Source organism: Cladophialophora psammophila (genome assembly GCF_000585535.1).
Source record: "Cladophialophora psammophila CBS 110553 chromosome Unknown aczJe-supercont1.21, whole genome shotgun sequence".
NCBI lineage: Eukaryota > Fungi > Ascomycota > Eurotiomycetes > Chaetothyriales > Herpotrichiellaceae > Cladophialophora > Cladophialophora psammophila.
Genome location: NW_006912942.1, coordinates 545,475 through 569,182, shown reverse-complemented (window position 1 = coordinate 569,182; position 23,708 = coordinate 545,475). Strand labels below are relative to the sequence as shown.

Genomic DNA, 23,708 nt, shown 5'->3' with positions numbered 1-23,708 from the left:
TGAGGCTCCACCTGGCTCTCGACGCATACATCCGATGTGCGTCGAGGAGGTACGAATACCAGGCCAGCCCAGGGGATCTGATTCTGGGCTCCCCAGCCCCACTCAATATATTCGATAAGATAGATCGTGATGCCGGGAAACATATAATAAAGACGAAGTTCGGGCTCGTAAATGTTGCGATTGTTTTCTTGTCAACCATTTGACGAAGAAGTCGTTGGTGCCCCGGAATATCATGCCGATCATGGCGCCAATCCATGGCGCTATCCAGATGTTTCCGGCTCCATTGGCAGAAAAGTTGTATGGAGGTGGAAGAAGAAGTGCTGCAGATGTGTAAGCGATGCCGACGGGCCATGACAGTGTTAAGCCTGAAATAGCAACCCAGAAGATAGTTGGGTGAAAGGTAAGTGCCACCGTGCGGCAGATAAAGGTAAATGGCTTGAGCTGACCCTTCCCGAGTAGAGACTAAGCTGCCGAAGGTAGGTTTTCTTGGGAATAGGTTCCGCGCTTTCAATGGTGTCGACGTGCTCAGTCTTGACAGGCTCCTCGGGCGCCTGATTCATAATTTCTTGTTCATCCTGGTGAGCCAAAGCGTCAACATGCTCGCGTGCATAGGCGCAATCAGCGAACAAGAAGAAAGTGGCCAGCGTCATGATAGCTTCGGCGATTGCGAACCCACCAAAGCACCATTTCATGCCGTATCTCATCGCGATTTGTGTGGCAAGAGGTGTGCCTAGGGTGACTCCTGTCTGCGAGCAGAGCAGGAAGATCGCAGCGCGCTTTCCACGTTCATGTAAGAAGGATAAGTCTGGGACAATGGAAAGCCCGTTCCCCTCGAACATGATTTGACCTGCACCCGAAAGTATTCTCGCACCGAGTAATGACTTGTATGAGCTTGCGCACGTGGCCCAGGCATCAGCCACTACCAACGATAACCCCGACACCACAAACAGACCCCTTTTTCCGAAGGAGCGCGCTAGTGCGCTGTCGAAAATATGGCGGTAACCAAAACTACCACATATGATGCATCTCGGCGCCATTGGGACTAGTTCAAGGGGACGGACGGGTCATCGGAGGGCTGAGGGGCAAGAACGACTTTCCCGTCTCGCGAATGTTTCACGTAAATCGTCGTATCTCTGTCTGTGGATTCGACTGAATTGTCGTCGAATAGGTGGACTGCGCCTTGCACGACATCCTGCTTTGGTTCCAAAACTCCAGTCCCCATTTCAGGTGAGGCATATAAGGACAGAACGTATTGTTGAAGGAATTTGAAATTTAGACGGCTTCGAACACCCACCAAGACACCCAGGACTTACCTTGATTATAGGTCCGAGTTCTTCGTGGCTAGATTTGCTGCCAATTTAGCAGGCAGGTTATTCCGCACACGTCGGCTTGTACATCGGAACCCCAGCGGGGGTACAGATATGTCGGTCATGGGCATGAAGTTCGGAAAGCTGCTTGAAGCAGCTGGCTAATCTAGGACTACCCACTCCATCTTTGTGGGGTAGACCGATTTGACGGCTGCTTACTCCGGGCGAAGGCAGACAATGCCATCGTGGGGATTTCTTAGGCTGCAATATATATGAAATCTTGGTATGAAGGGTTGCAGATAGAATAGGTGGCAGGAAGCAAGGTGGGCGAGCCCTACTGTGGCCTCGTGTGCGTTGAAGTCGCCCTGTAGACCCTGAGGGTGGGCAAGGGTGGGTTACCCGAACACGTTTCCTGTTTGCGCGGTTTGTGCTGTTTGCGCGGTTTGTGCTGTTTGCGCGGTTTGTGCTGTTTGCGCGTATGTCTTGGCACCGCAGAACTCCATCGGAAGGTCTGTTGCCACGAGGCAGATTTCTCTCCCGAGTTCAATCAATCATGTTATCAAGGACCTTTCGTCCATCTTTTCCTACGCTACTGCAATGAGACACAAGATATCCCATAGTAAGCTGTCCCCAAAGCCGATGCACCGGATGGATCGGGCTGTGGTCGAGAATCCACACGGGATATCGTGTGGGGTGGGTAAGTGGTGAAAGAATGCTAGCCAGGGACCTCCACTCACAGAAATGATTTCTTGTCTGGAAACTGCCGTGGGCAATGACTCGACAGGTTGCCGTGAAGTCACGGGGCGAAGTGCCGCGACAGATTTCCTCCCCCACCTACTCGTGCATCTACTTTTTATCTGCTACAGTGCTATTGTTGCTATTGCTGCCATTCACTTGAACTTGCCAGAGCGACAAAAGGTTGACGTGCACGAAGTTTCCTAATCACCATGTCTTTTGTGGTATCAGAGCGTTCCCTAACCCTGTCAACTGACAGTGTGAGTGTCTGGACGATGAATATTGGAGCGCTTCACTAAATGCCAGCAGCGCAAAGCCGAGGTCATAATTGTTGGTGCCGGAGCAGTTGGGTTGCTCACTGCCCTAAAACTTGGCAGAGCAGGAATAGACACAATAGTGCTTGAGGCGCACAATGATATCCTCCGAGCACCTCGGGCCATTGCGTTGGTGTCTTGTTCGATGAGAGCTTATTTTGCAGCACTGATACAAGTATAGGTACATGCCAGTCGTAGTCAAAGAGCTTCGAAAGCTCGGCATCTATGACAAGCTGAAGGCCCTCGGTGAAGCCAATAATCGGGGCGTGACTTGGAGGCGTCAATCCGGTGAAGTGTACGCATATTTCGATCCTCAAGAAGAACGCCTCACCCTAGGTCAGGACAGGGTCGCCCTCGCTGTACTCGAGGTCCTGAAGGAAGAATGTCCGAGTGTTCAGGTGGTCTTTGGCCAGCGCTGTGTTGGACTTGGGCCGGAAGGCGGAGTAACTAAGGTGATGACTACTGGTGATGAGGGTGAGTGCGAGGTTGTTCGCCACATAAAATTTAGCTGACTCCTGTCTTGCCAGAGGATCATATTTGGGAGGCGAAATTTGTCGTGGGTTGCGACGGAGCCAACTCAGCCATTCGTCGCATGTGTATGATCCCTTTTGAAGGCTTCACGTGGAGAAATTTTCGTTTCACGGCAGCCGATGTGGACTACGACTTTGTGGGACACTGTGGCTTTCCCCAGGCGAACTTCGTCGTGGACCCTGAGCAATGGGCCGTCATTGCTAAGACTGGGAACGGCAACATCTGGCGTGTTTGCTACGGTACACAACATCTATAAGAATTTCGTGAACGAAGCGGCTAACGATCAATGACTAGGCGAACGACCTGAACTCTCAATCGACAAGAAAGAGATGCTCGAACGTGCTCATGACCGCATCATGGGCTGGCTTAAACCAATGAACAAGGACTGCGTCTTCGACTATAAAATCACGCGTCTCAGTCCATATTGGGCTCACCAGAGATGTGCAGAGACATACCGCAAGGGGAATGTGCTTCTCGCTGGCGATGCTGCACATAGTAACAACCCTGTTGGGGGTCTGGGACTTACTAGCGGGATCTTAGACGCTGTTGTTATTGGCAATGCTCTCATCCGCCATCTTCGAAGGGGGGAGTCAGATGAGATCATCACGAAGGCCACGGAAGCTCGACGGTCAACATGGCTAAACTTCACCAACCCAGTCTCACAAGCCAATTTCCGACGCCTGTTTTCCGTGGAAGACCGGGATGACTCCGAGAGAGAAGCGTTCTTTCAAAAGCTTAAGCAGGGAGATGAGCAGTTTCTGGCGGAAGCTAGGTCCCATAGCAACCTTTTGCCAGATGCCTTCGAGCCAGCCGAGCCAGTACTCCTGCAAGCCCATATATAAGACTTTGTTACATCTGGGATTTCTAGATAGCCAAGGCAAGATTGGATTCATCGTACCTTGCTCAAAGATGTGTCCAGTGACCTCACAAGGTCCAAAACCCTTCAACCGCCGTGCGGAGGAGTTCCAGGACAACTTCCCGATCCGGGTCGAGTTTTCGGCTTGCCCATGAACTTTTGACTACTGGGATCCAAACCCTGGACTCATTTCAACGTAGACAGGCCAACCTTGTGCTTCCAGTCTCCCCGATACCCTGCAAAGCCACGTCTTGTGGAGACTAGGAGCAAACAGTCATCGAGGTGATCTACGAGTTTCGTACTATATGTAGGGATTAATCATTCGATAAGCAAGAATGTATTGAATACACCTTCGTACGTGCCTGAGATTTGATCCTGGAGCAGAAGGAGAATTAGGATACCAGTGTTGAGGATGAAGCGCCTGTGCTCTCTAAAATGCCATCTCATCGCACTTGATTTGCTCTCGCAGGTTTGGGCTATTTACCCAACATAAACCACCCTAGGTGGTTAAATGTCGTAATCGCTCTGGCCGGAACAGCGAATCGAGGCCAAGGGGGGCTCATCAATCAAGAAGCTATAACCAAGCTAAACAAGTCAAGCGGGTTTCCGGATCCCCAGGGCGATGTGGGAGAGAAAAGATCACTTTATCCACTGCTTGATCCAGATATTCATGATATCGGCTGTCTCTTCTGGGGCTTCCTCGGGGAGAAAATGCCCTGTGCCGTCTCCGATGGCTTTGGTCTCCACCCTAGTCCCTTCTGTGCACCAGTCTCTCCATATTGATTCCACATTGTAGGCGGCTCCGGTGAAAGACTCTGAGTAAACCACCAAAGTCGGAATTCCGATTTTGTTCCCGACCTTTTGATCTTCTCTCTGGAGGTCATCATCTTCAAAGGCTCCAGCACGGTAATCCTCGCAGGAAGCTCTGACAACAGAGTCGTTGTCAAAATGACGGCAATAGACAGCCAGGGCTTCTGGATTCAAGAGTCTGGCCCTCCTTCGTTCGTTGCGGCCCGCCCAACGATGAATCAGCTCCGAGCACCACGAGCCTCCGCCATGGCTTGTGATAAGCTTGGTGGCGATCTCCACATTTGCGAGAAGCGACCAGTGGAATTTGGAGGCCGCACTTTTGGGGTTGTCAAACGTGTTCCACTGAACTGCCGTGGGCACAATGTCGAGGAAGATCACAGAGACTATTTCAAAGGAGAGGATATCTGGAGCATCGACGGCGAGACGGTGGCAGACACGTGCCCCTCGATCGTGTCCGGCGATTATTATCTTCGGGAGCTCATCTCCCTGGCTCGGGAGGCTTTTCTTCAGGGCTTCCAGGATCGCAGTGCCAACCGTTCTTTTATCATGTCGCAAGCTATTGGCTGTGCTGTCGCCATAGCCGGGCAGCTACAGATGAAGCCGAGGGCTAAGGTCAGTGTATGCTCTCTCTTCCATAAAAACTTAGATACCTACATCTGGAACAAAAAGCGGCAGATGGGAGGGCAGAAGAGGTATCAACTAGCATTCATTCATCAGTATATCTGGTACTTTCCTGATCGGATAGATCCAGGCTGTACCCATCGAAACCTGTAGGGCACCAGCCATTAGTCGATCAGCCTGAAACCGGGGGTGGCGCACAGACATATAGCTCCTGTCGTAGTCAGTATTCAAGGAGGGCCACGGCGAGATCAGCACGGAGACTCACGACTGGGGATAGCCATGCAGGAGTACAAGGACGGTATCACCCCGAGAAACACCGCTCAATCCTCTTGAGTGGAAATTGACTGTGGCTCCACCAGAAGTAGAGACCTTCCTTGGATGTTGGTAGAATTCTTGCACTTCGCCTGACATCTTGTTTTGCAATATAGCAATGCCCGATCCGATGCGACCATGATAGTTTGACAAGAGGTTCTGGTCCAAGTCTTCTTCATCTCCTGCTCTTCCCCCAATCTGTAATGCTCGTGATAGGAAATCTCCATCCGCTAAAACAAAAGCATTAGCGGTCCGAGTTTCGCAAAGGCCGGGCTCGGAATCCGAGTCTCGGATCGTCTAACCACTTTTGCAACACCTACTTGTATTCCCAGTCGATGCCATAATATGATCTACCCGTGCCATGGCGCCGGCTGACAAGCACCTTTCCACTTGGCAGGCTTTTAGGGGTTCCCGGCGGGGGGTGGGGAGAGCTGGGAAAGATGTGCTTGTACCGAGTACTGGGGGCTGGGTACCGAAAACTCAGCCCCTCAGCCTAATCACGCTTTGCATCGCCCCAGTGAACCGAACACATAGGCGCGTTCATCTTTCTCCTACACATACACATGTCCGACCACACTCGCTGTGCAGCCGGGCCTTCAGATGCATCTTACATACTGTACTGTAGGATCGAGCCATGGCCTGTACCGAGTGTCGGCAGCAGAAGGTGTGTTGCGTCCCCCGTGCCTCCGCGCCAATTCTGCTGCCCATTGACCTGGCCTAGATCCGGTGTAACCGTCTCGATACTTTCCCTGACCCGTGCTCCCGCTGTCGTCGGGTTGGTGTGCAGTGTGTCTACTCGAAAGAATTCAGACGGCAGCGGCGTCCGACGTCAGTATCTCCCTGTCGCTCTTTGGGACTGTCCAAACGAACCTTGCTCTAGGAAAACGGAGCTGCAGAGCCAGCTAGACTCTTTGCGAAAGCAGTTGAGTTCATCGTCCAGCAATGGCTCTCAATCGATCCAAGTTCAGGAAGCGGTTGTCCCTCCAGCCGCCATTTCGCCCTCGACAACCGCTGGCACGCAGACAAGCCTTGTGCCAACCCAACGACAGGAGTCTACTGGACTTATCGCGAGCGCCTCTCCGTCGGCGTCAGTCCCGGTTCCCATCGAACATGGACCTGCTAGTAGTTTCACGCTGATGTCAACTCCAGATCGCCAGACATTACCTCAAAGTCTGGACGAGCTTCAAGTCACCGCTCGGGACATCGACCAATGTTTCGCCTTGTAAGCCTGGGAGCCTGACATGGATGGCACATCGAGACTGAGCTTTTGGCAGATTCAAAGATCATTGCATGACTTACGTGCCAATGGTTGAGACCCTCATGCCCCCCAATGAATGCCACGGACAATCACCACTACTGTTCTGGACAATCGTTGCGGTCGGCTCCCGGAAATACAGTGAAAACCCAACCCTGATTATCTTGCTTGGTCCCAAAGTCTCCAACCTGGCCAAGCTGGCCTTGTTCGCGCAGGAGCCTGTACTTCTAACCATTCAAGCTTTCCTCCTGTTGTGCTCATGGCCGATGCCTTTCGAAGCGCTGAGCAATGATATCACCCCCATTCTAGCTGGAGCGGTCTTACAACTAGCTACAACTATTGGACTGCACGTCTCGGGCGTGGGGCAAGAGTTCGCACGAACTAGAGTCAGTCAAGATCTCACCTACCGTGTTGCACGTGGCAAGCTGTGGACTGCATGTGTAGTGGTCTCACAAAGGTTGGTGCTACTTATCCGCCATACATGTCACAGTCCATCTTAATTTGGGCAGGATTATAACGGTGAATGGAACACCACCCCTTGTGATTCCCGACACATATGGCGACAACTCAGAGGAATTAAGCCCTTTCGTGACTCCAAGTTTCCAGTTTCAGAAGAAAGTTAGCGAATTTCTTAGCATGACTATCCTCTACATCCAGAATCACGCGCTGTACAAGCCCGCAGACGAATTACCGAGTGCACTTGATCCGATAATTCGCTCTGCTGTCGATCGGCTGGTTGAACTGGAGTCTGATTCGCCAGAACCCATGGGTATGTCAATATCAATGGCACCACTGACTCCATAGTCGTCCGCTAACGTGATTAGATCGATTCTATGCCTTGTCAGCCCAACTCCACCTCCTGAGTTTTCACTTATTCAAGCACCGATCTGCGATCGAAGACGCAACTCTATTGGTAATGTACGAACTCGCGTGCAGGACGATCGAGCTCGCGATCAGACTAGATTCAGAGCTCAGCATGGCCGAATACGGCCCTATATACATCACGAAATTCCTGCACAGCGCAGTGATTACCATTTTACGTTTGGGAAGAGCCGGGATTGCTCAACAACCAAACTTGGAGCGCGGGCAACGGGCCTACTTCGCAGTAATTAATTACCACAAGAGACATGCCGTGCGCCCGGACGACGCCTTCGCTCGATTCAGTATCATCCTTGCGCAGTTATGGACCAGCACCAAAATCTTCCAGTATTCGAACGGCCTTGTGGATAGCCTCAGGGTTAGAAGCAAAGCCAGACTTGGAATGAGCATGGTTTACGACTGCTTCTGGTGGTGGCGACAAGAATATGGAGGGCAAAGCAATGTATATGGAGACAACCATGGTATGGCTGCCCCACTGAAGCGTTTTTCTCGAGATCCTCCACCTTGGCTGACTCGGTTCTGTAGTGGATCAAACTGCCAACGCTAATCTTGATCACTTCACTCCTGGTTTGGACAACGACCAACTGGACCTGGTCAATTTGAATTTGACCCCGATTCCAGACCTACAGTGGCCTGTGTTTGACAAATTTTTTATTGAAAATTGGCCAAGTCTAGATCTAGATATCAGCATACCAAAACAATGACAGTACCAGATTCTTATGCGGACCCTATCTCGAAGGGCTGCCCCAACTCTTCTCAGCTTCCGAACTGAATGGGACGCCCGGACAGGATCCAAAGGTCGACATCAGGTATTGGTCGTGCTCTGTGGAAGGTTTGTGCAGGATTTCACACTTTTGGCCAGGAAATATAACAGCCAATGCTCCAATGGATAATGGAAGGCCAATCATTAGGTCTTGGGCTTTTCACACCGAAAATCCCAGAGCATGCCGGAGAAGCAGCCAGTACGCCAAGCAGCTTTCGACAGCAACTACCTGGCTTTGCATAGCATTGGACTATCGCTGCCAGTGGATGGGTTGTGATGTTCCGCAAACCCCGGTATTGTGATTAAGACTACCAGTGAGGGTGGGGTGCAAGCCAAGCTTAGACAAGCTTAGACAGGCTTAGACAAGCTTAGACAAGATCTGGGGAAAGCGGCCTTCGCTTTGCCCGAAAACACGGCTCCCGAGCGTGCGTTGAGATGCCTTGAGAACAGCATTTATTGCCAGAGGTCCTCCTGTTGAGATGCCTGTCTCTTGCACATTTCCTGGTGTGCCTCGATTCCTTCTCCTTTCCTCGACTAGGAACAACACAACAATTCGACAACTGAAACAGACGTTTTCTCGCACTTTACTTTGACCAGCTCCAATGAATACCGCCATCGGACATGGAGATGACAAGGTACCAGGTACCATGCCGGTGTTCGTCCATGAAGAGAGTCTCAATGTGCCTCTCAAACCCCTGGAGATGCTTGAAGAGCCGAATTCAGGTCTCGATAGGCGAGTACGACATAAACTCGATCGACACCTCCTGCCGTGGTTATTCGGAATCTGGCTCTTCTCGTTCCTTGACCGCAGCAGCATCGGGAACGCGAATATCGCCGGGATCTCAGAGGATCTCAAGCTTGTGGGCACCGAGTACAACCTCGCACTCATGCTCTTCTTCATTCCCTACATCTTGGTTGATATACCCTCGAACTGGATTGTCAAGTACTGTCGCGCGGGTTATTATCTCCCTGCCCTCATCACATGCTGGGGTCTTGTCTGGTGAGCAAGACTCATAGTCATCTGCATTCTTTCAACCAGTGGCTAATGCACATAAAGCACCTTCCTGGGCTTCACAAAGAGCTTGGGAGGATTAATCGCGGGTCGTCTTTTGCTTGGCCTTTTCGAAGGAGGTCTCGTACCGGGCATTCTCATTTACCTCGCCATGTTCTATCGCCGAAGTGAGATGGCGTACAGGATTGGGCTCTTCTACTGTGCAGCCCCATTGAGCAGCGCATTTGGTGGCCTCCTTGCTTCTGGCCTCGCAAAGATTGAGGTTGGATCCTACAAAAGTGAGATATTAAGTCCTTATGAAGCCAAGTCACATACTGACTGTTCTCATAGACTGGCCGTGGATTTTCTTCGTCGAGGGTGTAAGTGATGGTCAATGCTTTCAGCGACTCCCAATTGACTTCAAATCATGGTAGGCAGCAACCGTTCTCGTTGGAGTATCGGCAGCTTTGTTTTTGCCGGACAGCATCACACACGCCAAATTCCTCACCGAAGAGGAGCGGGCCACAGCGCACAGGCGGGTCCAAGGTGACGCGCAAGGACTGAACGGTGTATCTAGAGTCGACGAGGAGACATTTTCATGGCATTGGGTCCGCATAGCACTCACTTGTCCATTGCCGTACCTCATCTCCTTGGGCTACCTGATGATCATTGTGCCTCTTTATGTGAGTATTGTACAGTGGTGCATTGTGGGATACTGACCATGCAGTCCTACGCTTTATTTCTTCCAACAATCGTCCACTCCCTTGGATATACCTCCACGAAGGCACAGCTGCTAACCGCACCACCTAACCTGCTGGGCTTCATCTGCGTCCTTATCGCCACCAGGCTTTCTGACAGAGTCTCCATGAGAGCACCTTTCATGATCGCCGGAGGCCTTCTTGTAGCGGTCGGCTACTCTATGCTTCTCGCATCAGATGTCCCTGGAGTCAAGTATGGAGCCACGTTTGTCATCGGAGCCGGCCTTTACCCTTGCTCGCCTTTGGTGAGACCATTTGCTCTCATTCTAGCCATTCTTTTGCTTACATCTGCAGGCGCTTGCATGGCTGAGCAACAATTCAGCTCCGCACTACGTCCGCGCGACGACAAGCGGGTTGCAACTTACCATTGGCAATCTTGCGGCTTTTATTGCAACATACTCGTACATTGCAAAAGATGCGTGCGTCTATCAGTGCCTCGTGTTGATCGATTTCGGACTATACGCTGACAGAGTCAGTCCAAGGTACACCATGGGACACAGCATCAATATCGGCGCTGCCTGCTTGTTCTGCATCATGACGGCCTTGACAATGTTTTACTGTCACTGGGAAAACAAGCAAAGAGAAATTGGTGCTCGTGACTGGCGACTGGAACAGCAAGATCCCGCGCGGCTCGGCAATCTGCATCCAGACTTCAAGTATAGCTTGTAGAATACAAGCCGTGAGTAGGGTTGCCTTGAGGATGAGACGGCGGTATAGCTCCCCGAGTCCCTCTTCAACCAAGCCAGCAATGGTGATCTCCACCGCCAGGAGGCAACAACCTGTAGTTCATGCAATTCTGGACGAAAAAGACCTTCCTTTGAAAATTCTCGTCGGGGAAGCTTGCGATTTGCGACTTTCGCTTCATGGACCCGTCTCAACTATATAGCTCGCCATCAGAAGATGCAAGGGGAACCTTACAGAAAGGAGCGAGTTCTTGTCAAGACCGTCGCACGCGCCGATGGTATGAGAAGGCTAGACCTCGTTGTTGAAGATCACTTGAACCAGCGACTAGCCTGTGAAGGCAATCGAGTCAAACGTATCGTAATCATCTTAGACCCGAAGACAAATGATCTGGAGAAAGCATCCTCCACCAGCTGCGTACAGATGGTGCGTGTCTCTGGTGGCTGAAGACAATGTGCTTTTTCTCCGTCGCCACTCTTCTTACTGACGAGTCGGTATGTACATACCTGAGTTCGGGATCCAAAGCGCACCGGCGCCTCCGCAGTCGGAAGTCCGCCCACTTGGGTCCAGCAGCCCTCGATTGAAGAAATCATATATGTTATGTACCATAGGCTTCACTAGTCCCGGCTGTGACAAGGGAAGTCTGTATGAGAGACTGGTCCCCCCCCCCCCCTCTTTTGGCGGGATATCGATGGAGGCATGTGCCCGAATATGCCGTGAAGCTACATACTTACTTATCAGCTCCACAGGAGGTGTCGAGACAAAAGAGGACGCTCTTTGGCCCGCCTTCTGAGTTATTACTGCGGCTTCGTCGAGAAGAATGCGATCTAGAAATTCACGAAAGCTTTTTTCGTGACGATGCAGGTCTGCCCCCAAGAGAACCCTTGGTGCTATACTTGCCGCGTAGAACGCACGACTTCAAACACTGTGTTTACTAAATTTGAAGCAGATCAATACGCAAGCACATGTGGCTGCAGCTACCAAGATGCAAAAGCCACCTGCGAACGTTAAAGTGTGTAGACAGCAATGACATGACGAGGTTTTCTCTCCCTCATCCACCTCCTCGTTCGACATCCTCGACCACGTACCCTCTCACAGTTCAAACAAGTCATCTCAATTGTAATGCTTCAATTTGATCCCCGCAATGGTCTCCTCTTGTATGCCTTTGCCTTTGCCCTTGAACAGATCAGTCTGTCCATAGGCACCGATACGAGCAGACCTGTACAACTTTGAAGTTGGCTCTGTTCCTGGCTCGAATTTCCTCTCCACGCCGGCTTCGCGAAGCACGCTTGACTCCTCCAGGAGAGTATTGACCTTGACCTCGTCGTTGGGAACAACAAAGTAAAACAAACCACAACGGTCCTGATGGCGCTGATCGGGAGGCGGTTGGCATACGCGATGAATCGTGGCCTTGTAGTAGCCGCCCGTCCACCACTCCATCATTTCCCCGGCGTTGACGACGATTGCGCCGGGAACGTACGGGACCCATCGCCACTTGCCGCTAAAATGGTCCATGAGTTGCAGCGATGCCATCGGCTGGCTGAATAACATGGTAATAGAGCCAAAGTCGCAGTGGCCCTTGAGCCACACCCCACCCGTCTTCTCCATATCCTCTGCCTTGTGGCTGTGAAAGTACATCATGTATCGGAACCAGGAATCGTCATGGACATCATACTGGTGGAGGTTGACGAAGAAATCCTGTGGCAGATCGAGGGAAATGGCGAAAAGGGTCAGGAGTCGGAACAAGATCTCTTTGTGGACAAATTCATTCAACTCCTGGACCTCGTCCTTGAATGGGGTGAAAGTAGAAGGGTGTTCGCGCAAAGTCAGATCTCGATTCCAGTTATATTGTTCAATCTGGTCCTTGACGCCTTGGTCGATTTGCCAGTAGTTACGGAGTTTGAAGCCTTGGTAGCTGCCCTCTTGTTTCATCCTGCCTTCCAGGCGCTGTTTCTCTTCCAATGAGGTCTTAGTGAGCACATGATAACCAATATCTACTTGTCGATCGATCTGCTCGATAGAGATGCCGTGGTTGACCACGACGAAGAAGCCTTGTGTTCGCATGGCATGTTTCAGCTCGTCGGCAAGCTTTTTGCGGGCGTCTGGCCCATTGTCGTACGTGGAAAGGTCTAACGTGACCAGTTCAGCGTATTCCAAAGGCTCAGATGTCGGGTTAACTGGGACAAAGTGTTCAATTTCGGGCTTGGTGACGGTAGACGGCATTTTGCTTGACTGATGTTGACTAGAGATGGTGGCGATAGATAATCAGAAGAGGCGGGAGGCCTTTGCGATATTTGCCCCAGAGATGTGCTCGTCTGGACGCATCTCGGCTGTGGCATCCTAGCCTGCTTCTTATGTTTGTCGACCTACGCTGATGACATCGTGCCGACTCCGTGCATCGCTCCGAGATGTGGGGTAGACTGTGCGGGCTTCGGAATATGCGAGATCGGCCACTGCGCGGGGGAGCAGCAGAAGCTGCCCAGTGCAACGGACCAACAGCGAGGACCGGGAAGTTCTGATGTGAGCTGGGCTTCTCCTTGCGCCCGACTCGCCGGCTAGGTCAAGAAAGAACTCGACCGAGTCTTCCGTCGAGAAAGGCGGTGGTCACGTGGGGATGTAGGTCAGCCTCCACATGGACGTCACAGCAATACAACTCGTTCTTGCAAAAAATTTCCGGACTTGCTCGACATCCAGATTGGTGGAACAGGCTACCCTGAGAGCTCTTGACAGAATCGAATTGGGCGGATAGCTTTCCATCGTTTAAGCGATATGAATTGTGGTCCAGTATCAGGGACTATCTAAAAGAGAGTTGCGATGAGCCAGTGATAGATGGATAAATAGGCGGGGTGGCACTAGTCCTAATCAGGCATTTAAGCAATTGTACTGGTGCCAAGCCAACACCGTGACAGCGTTATATCAATCAGAAGGGAGGATCTAAAATACAGCGAGGAGAGTGGTGAGGAAAGGAGAAAAGGAGACACCAAAATCTTCTCCTGCAGCAGTGAGCATAAAACTGTTGACGTGTTTATAGCCATTTTTGGTATATTCTATACCTTTCTCAAAGCGTCCGTATTTGCAATAATATCGGAGTCTTTCATAAGGCTATATATAGCGATAGATATTGTGACGAGAATGTGTAGCGGCGGGGGTCCACTTTGGTTGGACTCATCGCTGGTCAATTAATCAAGCTGGTGAGTTGATTCAAGGTGGGCAACACAAGATGACACATATGCCGCGAGGTGATCAATAATGTCCTGGTATGATGTTGAAGGCAGAGGTCGGTCTTGGTGGTATGCTTCATGATCCTGGCTATGCATCAGAATCATTGGCGAATTGCTTCGTTCCTTTTGTTGATGACCATGGCACAAGAAGATAAATCACATTGTGGTCAGCCGTGCATGTGGTACAAAAGGCAAATGCTAGCCAATCCGAGTAAGCAAATACATAATTCTGCGAGGGACCCAGGTACCTGGAGGCTGGGTCATGAAGCAAGGGCAACGGAAAACACAAGACATAATCCACGCGTTATAGCAAATCAGCCAACAGTCCAATGGAAATCGAGCAAAGATTTGAGACGAGGTGGCATACCTAGTGTGAGTTGGAGGATACTGATCTCGCATTGGAAACTCGCAGTTTCTACCATCTGTGTGCTGTTCGTTGTATGAGAGGTGATTGTTGCTCTTTAGCCCGGACTTGACGAGAACCTGTGATCCTCAGAGGCGAATAGATTCGGTGACGGCCAGGAAGAGAGCAGAGAATCCCGCGTGCTAATGTCGCAGGCGATATGCGTGCAAGGTAGTTCCCCTTTTTTTGACGCCCGAAATCTTGGTGGACCTCTTTTCAAGACCTTAAATAGCACAAGGGAGGAATATAAGCATCTCCATTGAAGTCCAGGGATGGTTTGATGGAGGCGGCTTGGCAAAGTTAAAGACTAAACCAATTCTTCAGGAGGTCTCTTCGCAGCACAATTGACCCCTCTGAATCGATAATCGGGAGGGTGACTTGACTTTGAAGTGACTGATGGAGTTCTTTCCGAGATTTGATTAGTGGTTTGGCGTTATCTCAGGGAGAGATACAGCAGTCAATCACAAGATGGAACGGCAGAACACACATCGACAGATCGACCCACAATCTCCAGACCACTTTGTTCTCCACATAAGGACTAACCATGGATTTATCTGACCGTCGAGTCGTGCTTCGAATGTGAATTCAAGTTGTTCAATCATTGCTGGACGGTCGAATAACTGGCTGCGCACGCGACGCACCATCCCGTCTTCGTGGTTGCACTTTCACCGCTCAATGGCAAGTAATGACGACACCAGTACGCACTGGGCAGACCCCTGCTTTCCTTCTGCTTGAATTCTCCGCAAGTCGGCCTGGTTTTGCGTCGCAATTGACTCGGTGGGTGCGTGAATGGCTGGCAAGATGTTCCTTCGGCTCCAAGAGGCACTAATCCAATCGATAGATAGTTGAGTGCGGAGGGTGAATTACCCGCATGGCACGACCCGATGAGATTGAAACGCATCGGCCCAACATGGAGCAGCCCACTTGCACAACTTAAGGCTCTATCGGCTGTACTTGTAACGTGACGTGAATTGCCGCGACGAGGACGACAGAAGATGGATGCTCCGGGAACGTTCACATGGTAATGCTCCTTCTCACCCCAATCCTACTGAAGTGCTTACCCTGTCTAGCTTGTTGCGAAGTAGATGCGTCACAATCCGTGCAGGGGAGGAAGGCGAAACACTCCCAGTCCACGAGGCTGTTTTGTCTAAATCTGGCTCGGCATCCCTTGAGAAATTGGTGCAGCCCGGCTGGAGGGAGTCGTGTGAAGGTTGCATTGATTGGACCCACACAAGCTCACAGACTGACGAACGAGTCCTGGCTCACCTGTACTTCCGAGACTACGAAAGCCCAGATCCAGTCCAGCGACAAACTCGAAGCCAATCGAGGGGAACGGATAGCATCAGGCAAAGATCTGAAGCAAGAGATGACCCTCAATCTGACGCAGCTGCAGACGAAGAGGTCCAGGAGACACCAGACGTTGATGCAGTCGAAGAAGTCGTGGTAGATGATGATCCGCCCTTTGGTTGGGTCGACGAGGCTGCACCAGAGGCTGCAGAGTCCGCACCCACAGAAAATGATCACCCAGGGGGCTGAAGACCCAGATTTCCAAACCGAAATTCTCGAGTCATGCGCCACACGTCCACTGACGCCGCTCGGTCGGTGTGTTGGGCTTGCACCTATCATGGCCTCACGTAAAACTGCCGGTGGAGCCTTTGAAGAGCACGACTTTCCCTACGAAACCTACTCCTACCGAGAGCCACTGCTTGCCCATGTGAAGGTTTATAGTTTCGCGAAATATTATCTATTACCTGGATTGCAGGAATTGGCTCTGCAGCGGATGATAATGACGTTGAGGAAAGTGGACTGCTCGTTGAAATATGGAGAGGTAGAGTTGGCGGACCCCATCGAATTCGTTTACCGCAACATTCCTGTCCATGGAGATGGCGAAGAACCAATGAGGAAGCTATTGTCTCAATTTGCAGCGGCGAATTATACCTCTCTCCTGCATGGCAGCTTCGAGGCACTTTTCGCTCGTGGTGGTGATTTCACGCTCGATCTGGCGCGAAAACTTTCACGACGCCTTTTCGGCGCATTGAATTTCGGCCGAGTTGGGAGAAGATGAATTGGAAAGGCGGATACATGCTCTTGAGCTTCAAATACAAGAGCGATAAGAGACGATCAATTCGCTAAAGGCCAGCTTGAGCGATTCGTTGGCTTGGGGTCGTGGGACCAACCGTAAAGCACGGCGACGATAACGTTTTGCTGACATTGTTCGAGACGCTGGTTGTGCAGTCGAACTTGGCTTGCGATCGCCGCCTGAGGTTGCGCCGCTTAATCACCTCACAACACTTGTTCGAGAAAACATAAGTTCACTCTGTCACCGTCAACGCCAAACAGGTGAACAAGTTATGGAACCCATGTGGCCCCGCAGCAAGGGGGGCGCAACGAGGTCTTGGGCGACTCCGAACGCTGATTTCGTACTTGATGATTCCGACGGCCCTATTGGATGGAGATTGAAGGCGGCCAATATTCAACGCAGTATCGTCTCTCGCGTGGATCAATACTATTGACGAGATGGTTTTGCAAGACTATCTCGGTGATGCGCGTTACCAGACATGGAAGATATTGGCCCCCATGTTGATTGTTGTCTCTGGTGTACAATCTTGAGACGTGGTTGGGAACAATCTAGACATGCCCTTACTGGGAGTTGACTGGCAGCAGGATGGAGAAGGTTCTATGAATTCCTTCTGTTTTGCTGATTGTTTCATCCGATAGCAGTGACAAGGATGACAAGGTCTGAGTAGTCGCGAAATTCTCGAGTGTTAAGCGAAGCATCTCAGGCACCAGACCAACAATGGTTGAGGTGGAACGATGTTCTCTCCAGGCACCAAGACAGGACGTGGCCCTCGTATCGAACATTGTGAGGCGGTCTGTCAAATATCTCCCTGTACAAGTACCTGCTTTGTTCCCGCAGCGTCACGTTTCTGCACCTGTGCCCGAATCCTGTTTTTCGAACGCAAGGAGGAATAATTTTGGCCACCACAGGCGGGTCCCGTCTATAAGGTACCGAGTACAATTTGAGCCGATCGAGGTAATCGGACACAACACCCTGGGCATCGATTGGGTGATGAGGTGATTAGCGATACCAAGGCCGGGTGACAGATCCAGCCGAGCAGACGTAGCTTCTTGAGGCTAGGCCGAGCTGCAAGGATCTGATTTTTTACGTATGAACAGCCGCATGTGATCACAGCGAGACATTGGAGAAGGACGGAGGTTTGAAGTTGCGACAGAAGGGATGCGACTGGCACGGGCGATGGATTTCCAGACTTGAGATTGGGAGTATGGAGTGTGTCTCGGTGAAGCAAGGGGAGATGCAAGGAAAAAGCTGGATGTACGAGGTACTCGGTACCTCATAGTGGTGAGCTGGCGAGCTGAGAGGAAACGGAGGAGAGGAGCAGAGCTCAGTTAGGAGCAGAGCTCAGTGTGGCGTCTTGGCCGTTCTCCCGCCTTTTCCTTTGTTTGCACCAAGTTTGCTGGGTTTGTAGAGTTTGCAGTGACGGCGAGCGGATCCCGCTAGTTGACACTAGTCGACGCTATTCGCGTTAGTGCCAATTAGCGCCACCAGCTCACTAATGACAGCGTTGACCTGCCCTTGCCTGCCCCAAGCTCGCCCCAAGCTGCACGTCAACATCAACGCCATCAATGCAAGCCACTTAAGCCACTTGACACACCAAGATCCATCCCTTGCGTCGTGTTCGCTGTCTATGGTACCAGGTATGTCACTACACCATCCTCCTTCTCCGGATCCACAATGCCGGCATCATTGGGAGACTGTCCATTGGCTGCCGCAAATGCATCTGGACTTGCTTTGGCCACCCATAGCTGAATCTGGCGCGGCCATCACTTGGATTCATTGGTTCCTTCATCCACAAAGAGACTCAGGACACCAGATAGGGCTTCTCTCATTCATCCAGCTGCAGACATCTCAAGTCATGCCCTTCAAACTCAAGCGCTCGCGGGTGTCTGGCGGGCTGCCTTGTCTCCCTCACCAGATATCCCCTTTGACAATGGCGCCCAGTTATACACCGCTTGACCCCCTGGAATGTTCCCTTCCGTCCTTCCTCCCCGCCACAGATGCTTTGGCTCGAGGTGCATTGACCTGGTTTCCTGCCTCTCCACGAAGTTACTCTCTCGTAATTAATCCTGAATCCCTCTCTCTTGTTCTGGGTGCTTTAAAGTCAATACGTCCTGGATATCCATTCGCCCACGTGTTGCCTATCGCCCCAAACAAGGCTGCATATCCTGGCCGTACAAGGGATTGAGGCCACAACAGAAAGTCCGGAACCAACAATGACAACGCCGCGCTTGGATGGCTCTGAAAATGCTCCTCTCCATGCTGACGATTCCGCCACCAGTTTCCTAGAGCTTCCCAAAATTACTGCTGGGAGCACTCGAGCCGAAGGGCATCCTCACAACGATCCATGTCCCAGCCCAGTTGTTCCGATGAGGATTGATTCAATTTCGCGAGCTCGCATGCCGCAATTTCGTCAGTCAAGGAGATGGGCGAGGCTATATGGTTGGACACCTCCCACAGAAACTGAGTCTCCTCCGCGTCCCCTTGACCTCAAAGATCTTCCTCCGAACGGGAACCCATATGCTACCGTCCTGGGATGCGATCAACGCACCGGGCGCGAGGTTTCTTTGCAGCCATATTGTGGTCTTCCCAGGGGGGTAAAAAAAACTCTTGGACGTGCAAAAGTTCAGAGGAATATCCGCGAGGTCAACTCTGATTCCTGTCACACCGGTCTCTGCACACATGGTGCCGCTTATTACTGGCGCTGCGTCAAACCTCTCATCGGCAAGGTTCCTCGTGCAGGCTTGACCGTGTGGCCACGCAGACTGTCTCGAAGCCGAAAAGCAGTAACAACAAGACATCGCGAGCCTACAAGCCACCAGGTGTCAGCTATGATTTCTGTTCCCCCTATATCACGGAGAGAAAGCAACATGAAAGTCTTTGATCACATAAATTGTCTTGAAAAACCTGACTTACCCCCTACACAGAGAGGTCACTTGTCGTGCTTTCACAGGGACAGCTACGCAGAAAATGAACCTGGTGTGGGTCCGTGGCCGGCAACGTTGTCAATACCTTCACTTCGCAATCCCATCAAAGGAAACAGGTTTTCAGACGAATTCAGAGATATTCTGGAAAACTTCACATTTGACAACGATCTTTTCCACCCGACTACTCCTGCGATGTCCGCAGCCGTAGTGCGACAATCCGCAACAAAAGGTACCTGCCTCGAGTCCACCCAAGCATGGGGAGAAGCTATCCGCATGCAGACGTGGGTTGAGGCTACCTCTCCGCCCCTACCACCACCACAAGGGATGGAAGCAAAGACAACTCTTCTGCACAATTCCTCCATAATGGATCTCTCGTCTCATCCGCCTCAACGTCTAGAGCTTGCCGGCCGAGCTTCGGAAAAGACACAAACCAATCCGGCCAGTATGCTACACGCTACACAGGCCGAGTCACTGACGATCATTTCATCTCCTCCCGTGGTTCCTGGGTCAAATTCAGGACTGCAGTCGGGGAACGCAAGCTCCAGCCCGCAATTGAGGCTCACAAGACCTGTGATGCGTCTCTCTTCAGCACGTTCGGTGATGAGCGCAGATACTATAGTTGCAATTGAAGCACAAGTCCAAAATATATTACACTACAGCATCGACATGGACATTGAGGACTATGAGTCTACCAATCCTGGCAATCAGTACAGCGGCCCTCCTCCCAACATACCGCTGCCTGCATTGCCACACGAAGCACAACACGTACAATGTGATCTGGCCAAAAGCCCCGAAAGTCTGGGCAGTTTGGACAGCGATCTTGACGAGAGCCCACAGAGTTGCCTTAACAGTGTGCGTCATACCATTCGAAGCACTCGCGCTGATAAAGTGCGGGAAAGGAGGATGCGCGATCTCGCGAAGTTGCGTAGTCAGACACAAAACGCTGATGCCCTTGGATCGAGCGAGACTAGTAAGAAGTCCACCGACTCTAAAAATCCACAGAGATTGACATGCGATGTTGATGAGCTTGATCAATTTCCCGCTGTCCCAGACTCCCAACCAACAATTCTTTGCAGTATGTCTGCTTCCTGTCCTAGTTGCCAGAACAGCCAAGAGAAAACGACTCGCCAACACCGCCGAATGTCCAAAGCTGGTTCAGACGAAAACCCGGGGAGTACGTCACCGCAAACACTTAGTCAGAGCAATATATTCGTGGTCGTCGACGCTGATCCCATCACGGCGCGTTTTAGAGCAGGCGCCACAAGTCCGAGATTGAGCATTGCAGGCAGTGCCACTGGATTGAGAAGCCCAAAGTATACACGCACTTCTTCAAAGCTCAAAGAGGTCATGGCCAATAGGTTGAGTCTGAGTGAGGGTCCGGGACGAGAAACGGTTCTTGGCAGTCCCATGAAGAGCCCAAGTAGGAAAACCCGAGGCAGGAGTCCGACAGGGGAGCAAGCACTCAGACCTCGTCGATCAAGTTCTTGCTTGGGCATCCACAGTAGCCGGCCTGGAAGAGTTGAGAGCCGATCCAGAAGCAGTTCCCGTGACGATCACTCACAAACCTCCTGTGATACAAACTCGCCAAATGAATCAACCAGCGAGATGAAAAAACGGCGACGTTGGAACAGCGGCAATATCAGCCTCGTCACAAAATTGCAACAAGATTTACGCGACTACTATGCTACGATTTTGAAGCAGGAGGAGAAGATTAGATTGCAAGCCAACCAGATTCAGATGATCATGAAGATCTTTGCGCCCATAAACCTAAACCAGCAGCTAGAAGAGCTGAAACTTCTTCAGGATTCTCCTAGTCAATCATCAATTGGTAGAGAGGCGAACCGAAACAAGGGACAGGCAACAAGGTCTTGGAGCGGGCACACCGACAGGCGATCGCCGAGATCTAGTTTTCGCTTTCCGCTCGATAGCATCAAGGTACAAACTCTCAACCGCCAAGGTCATAGCACATCGAACAGAGCCGATGCTACCAGCGAGGGCTTCACCTCCGCGGCAATGTCAATGGAATCGGGGGCAGCTGTTATTGATGATGCGTAATGGAGTGAGCCGAGAATACCTGGTACCCGCCTGCCGGCAAACAGGGGGGCAACGTGGAAACCATGGACCATATATACAACTAATGGCGACGCCGCCAGTGGAATTGCGGAAATGTACATGGAACAATAGTTGTTATTGCATAGCACCTCAATGACGAATGACGATCAGAATACATATTTCATATACGAAAATACAGCTCAAGCGAGGCTGAGCCCACTAGGGGCCGGAGAATTTGAGGAATACTTGGACTCAGCCAAGCCCCCAAAACAACAGCGCACACTTAGATTTCTAGAGTCGGCAGTCCATTCATCTCAAAAGTCCATCAAACGAAATTCGATGCACAGAACTAATGAAGCAAGCATCTAAGTGGGATAGAATGTTCTGGTAAACGGAGCGGTCACGTGTCAGGCTGACGCCAAGCAAAGCAAGGCTGTGGCAAAAAGCTGACTCTAACCCTGAGCATCGTTTGAATTGTTCATCCATCTTTTTTTAAAACCAAAGATAGAACTTTCCTCTGCAACTACAATACTGATCAAAAGTGGGCCAAACACTGAGCAACATGTCGAACATGGCCAGCGCCACCCACAACCCGCTCACATCCCTCCCTTTTCCACCGATCACCCCAGCCCACATACTTAACTGCTCCTTCCATTCATGGCATCCTCGTTTCCGTCCCCTGACCCCCAAGGCCCGTCTTATCCCCCTCTCCCAACCATTTCTAGACTATCTCCGCGCCGACGGGATAATGCTGCCCCCTGAAAACAGGCCCAACGACGCAGACAGTGGCTTCGAAGACGGGTTTCAGAACGACGAAGACGAGGAGAACGAAGATCCCTCGGAACAGTGGGCCGACATCCATGACAAGATACGCTCCACGATTGCCGAACTGGGGGGCAAAGTCATGCCGAAACTCAACTGGTCGGCGCCCAAGGATGCCACTTGGATCGCGACCACGAATGACATGGAATGTCGAACGCCAAACGATGTGTATCTGCTGTTAAAGTCAAGCGACTTCATCACGCATGACTTGGAGCATGCTTTTGATGGATGCACGATCTCGGACGACGCTGGGAACGGCGACCAAGCCAAGGTTGATGTACGCGGCAATAGCAATGAGATGGTGTTCCCTGAAGTGCCCTACCATCTTGTACTACGAAAAGCATTCAATTTGAACCCCGCGCTTGAATTTCGATGTTTCGTCCGCCAACGAAAACTCATCGCGATCAGCCAGAGGGAAATGAATTACTTTGATTTCCTCTTTGACCTGCGAGACCGGTTTAAAAAATTGATCCAGGAGTTTTTAGACCAGCACTTGCTACCTGACAACAGTGAGAAGGGCGGAAAGGGTTTCCCGGACGAAAATTTCGTCGTGGATGTCTACATCCCCCCACCTCACGACCGCGTGTGGTTAATCGACATAAATCCTTGGGCGCCGCGGACGGATCCGTTACTCTTCTCCTGGCTCGAATTATTGCAATTGCCACTCCCAGAAGCACCAGGGGCGCGGTCAGAGATCAGATTATGGCTAGACAACGCAAGACTGGAAGGAGGACAGGACGAGGGAGACGAGGGAGACGAGGAAGACGATGAAGAGGACGATGTGATATTTGATCCGGAGTTCCGACTCGTGAGACGAGACGATCCGGAGGCCTATCAATTCACGGCGACGAAGTACTCGGCGCATAAACTGCCAAAGGAAGTCGTGGACGCGAGCATGGCGCCGGGCGACATGAAGAACATGATGGAAGAGTGGAGGAAAGTCATTGATAAGCAAGTGCAGGAGGATGAGGATGAGGACGAGGAGGAGGGTCATACCTGAACGTCTTCCACCGAGACCTGAAGGGCAGGGAAGGCACTTTTCCTCTCGACCCATGCGGTGCCGCATCTCTTAGCCGGAAAGGCGGATGGCTGACGCCACGTATGGACCGCCACGGTTCACAGCTATTGTCCACTGTGAAGATGTAGAAAGGTTCTGGTTAATCTACCCTTCGAGCCGAGAGGAAAACTAAAAGACAGTCTGACGGTACTCCCCACGACGACGAGAGTGCTGAATGGAGATCAAGTGGCCGCTGGGCCGAACAGAGCTAACTATTCCTGCAACTGGAACACAGAGCGTTACCGTAGGCCGAGCGTCCGCTGGAGATGAAGGCTGCTCTCACCGCAATAACAGCCACTTCTCACTTCGCAGCTGAGGAAGACAATTGATGTGCCA

At 51.4% G+C, this 23,708-nt stretch overlaps 9 protein-coding genes across 9 annotated transcripts; 6 read left to right on the top strand and 3 right to left on the bottom strand.

Annotated features, from left to right (window-relative positions):
* Window positions 1-359: 359 nt before the first annotated feature.
* On the bottom strand, window positions 360-1,222 carry A1O5_10843 (uncharacterized protein; the record flags this gene model as incomplete). Its single annotated transcript, XM_007751417.1, has 2 exons — window positions 360-1,008; window positions 1,062-1,222. 2 exons carry the CDS (start codon window positions 1,220-1,222, stop codon window positions 360-362), a joined length of 810 nt encoding a protein of 269 aa, XP_007749607.1.
* A 1,032-nt stretch (window positions 1,223-2,254) lies between these two features.
* On the top strand, window positions 2,255-3,729 carry A1O5_10842 (uncharacterized protein; the record flags this gene model as incomplete). Its single annotated transcript, XM_007751416.1, has 5 exons — window positions 2,255-2,302; window positions 2,352-2,485; window positions 2,538-2,830; window positions 2,884-3,126; window positions 3,182-3,729. The coding sequence occupies 5 exons, from the start codon at window positions 2,255-2,257 to the stop codon at window positions 3,727-3,729; spliced, it is 1,266 nt and encodes a 421-aa protein (XP_007749606.1).
* A 653-nt stretch (window positions 3,730-4,382) lies between these two features.
* Window positions 4,383-5,585, bottom strand: A1O5_10841 (uncharacterized protein; the record flags this gene model as incomplete). The annotated part of the gene is made up of 5 exons (XM_007751415.1): window positions 4,383-5,141; window positions 5,208-5,252; window positions 5,312-5,321; window positions 5,377-5,385; window positions 5,440-5,585. The coding sequence occupies 5 exons, from the start codon at window positions 5,583-5,585 to the stop codon at window positions 4,383-4,385; spliced, it is 969 nt and encodes a 322-aa protein (XP_007749605.1).
* Window positions 5,586-6,791: 1,206 nt separating this feature from the next.
* Window positions 6,792-8,324, top strand: A1O5_10840 (uncharacterized protein; the record flags this gene model as incomplete). Its single annotated transcript, XM_007751414.1, has 4 exons — window positions 6,792-7,198; window positions 7,251-7,510; window positions 7,566-8,081; window positions 8,146-8,324. 4 exons carry the CDS (start codon window positions 6,792-6,794, stop codon window positions 8,322-8,324), a joined length of 1,362 nt encoding a protein of 453 aa, XP_007749604.1.
* Window positions 8,325-9,030: 706 nt separating this feature from the next.
* On the top strand, window positions 9,031-10,801 carry A1O5_10839 (uncharacterized protein; the record flags this gene model as incomplete). Its single annotated transcript, XM_007751413.1, has 7 exons — window positions 9,031-9,383; window positions 9,441-9,673; window positions 9,726-9,758; window positions 9,813-10,057; window positions 10,102-10,377; window positions 10,427-10,551; window positions 10,609-10,801. 7 exons carry the CDS (start codon window positions 9,031-9,033, stop codon window positions 10,799-10,801), a joined length of 1,458 nt encoding a protein of 485 aa, XP_007749603.1.
* Window positions 10,802-11,926: 1,125 nt separating this feature from the next.
* A1O5_10838 (uncharacterized protein) lies at window positions 11,927-13,036 on the bottom strand (the record flags this gene model as incomplete). Its single annotated transcript, XM_007751412.1, has 1 exon — window positions 11,927-13,036. One exon carries the CDS (start codon window positions 13,034-13,036, stop codon window positions 11,927-11,929), a length of 1,110 nt encoding a protein of 369 aa, XP_007749602.1.
* A 3,025-nt stretch (window positions 13,037-16,061) lies between these two features.
* On the top strand, window positions 16,062-16,502 carry A1O5_10837 (uncharacterized protein; the record flags this gene model as incomplete). Its single annotated transcript, XM_007751411.1, has 1 exon — window positions 16,062-16,502. One exon carries the CDS (start codon window positions 16,062-16,064, stop codon window positions 16,500-16,502), a length of 441 nt encoding a protein of 146 aa, XP_007749601.1.
* Window positions 16,503-19,804: 3,302 nt separating this feature from the next.
* A1O5_10836 (uncharacterized protein) lies at window positions 19,805-21,496 on the top strand (the record flags this gene model as incomplete). Its single annotated transcript, XM_007751410.1, has 1 exon — window positions 19,805-21,496. One exon carries the CDS (start codon window positions 19,805-19,807, stop codon window positions 21,494-21,496), a length of 1,692 nt encoding a protein of 563 aa, XP_007749600.1.
* A 559-nt stretch (window positions 21,497-22,055) lies between these two features.
* On the top strand, window positions 22,056-23,315 carry A1O5_10835 (uncharacterized protein; the record flags this gene model as incomplete). The annotated part of the gene is made up of 1 exon (XM_007751409.1): window positions 22,056-23,315. The coding sequence occupies one exon, from the start codon at window positions 22,056-22,058 to the stop codon at window positions 23,313-23,315; it is 1,260 nt and encodes a 419-aa protein (XP_007749599.1).
* Window positions 23,316-23,708: the final 393 nt, after the last annotated feature.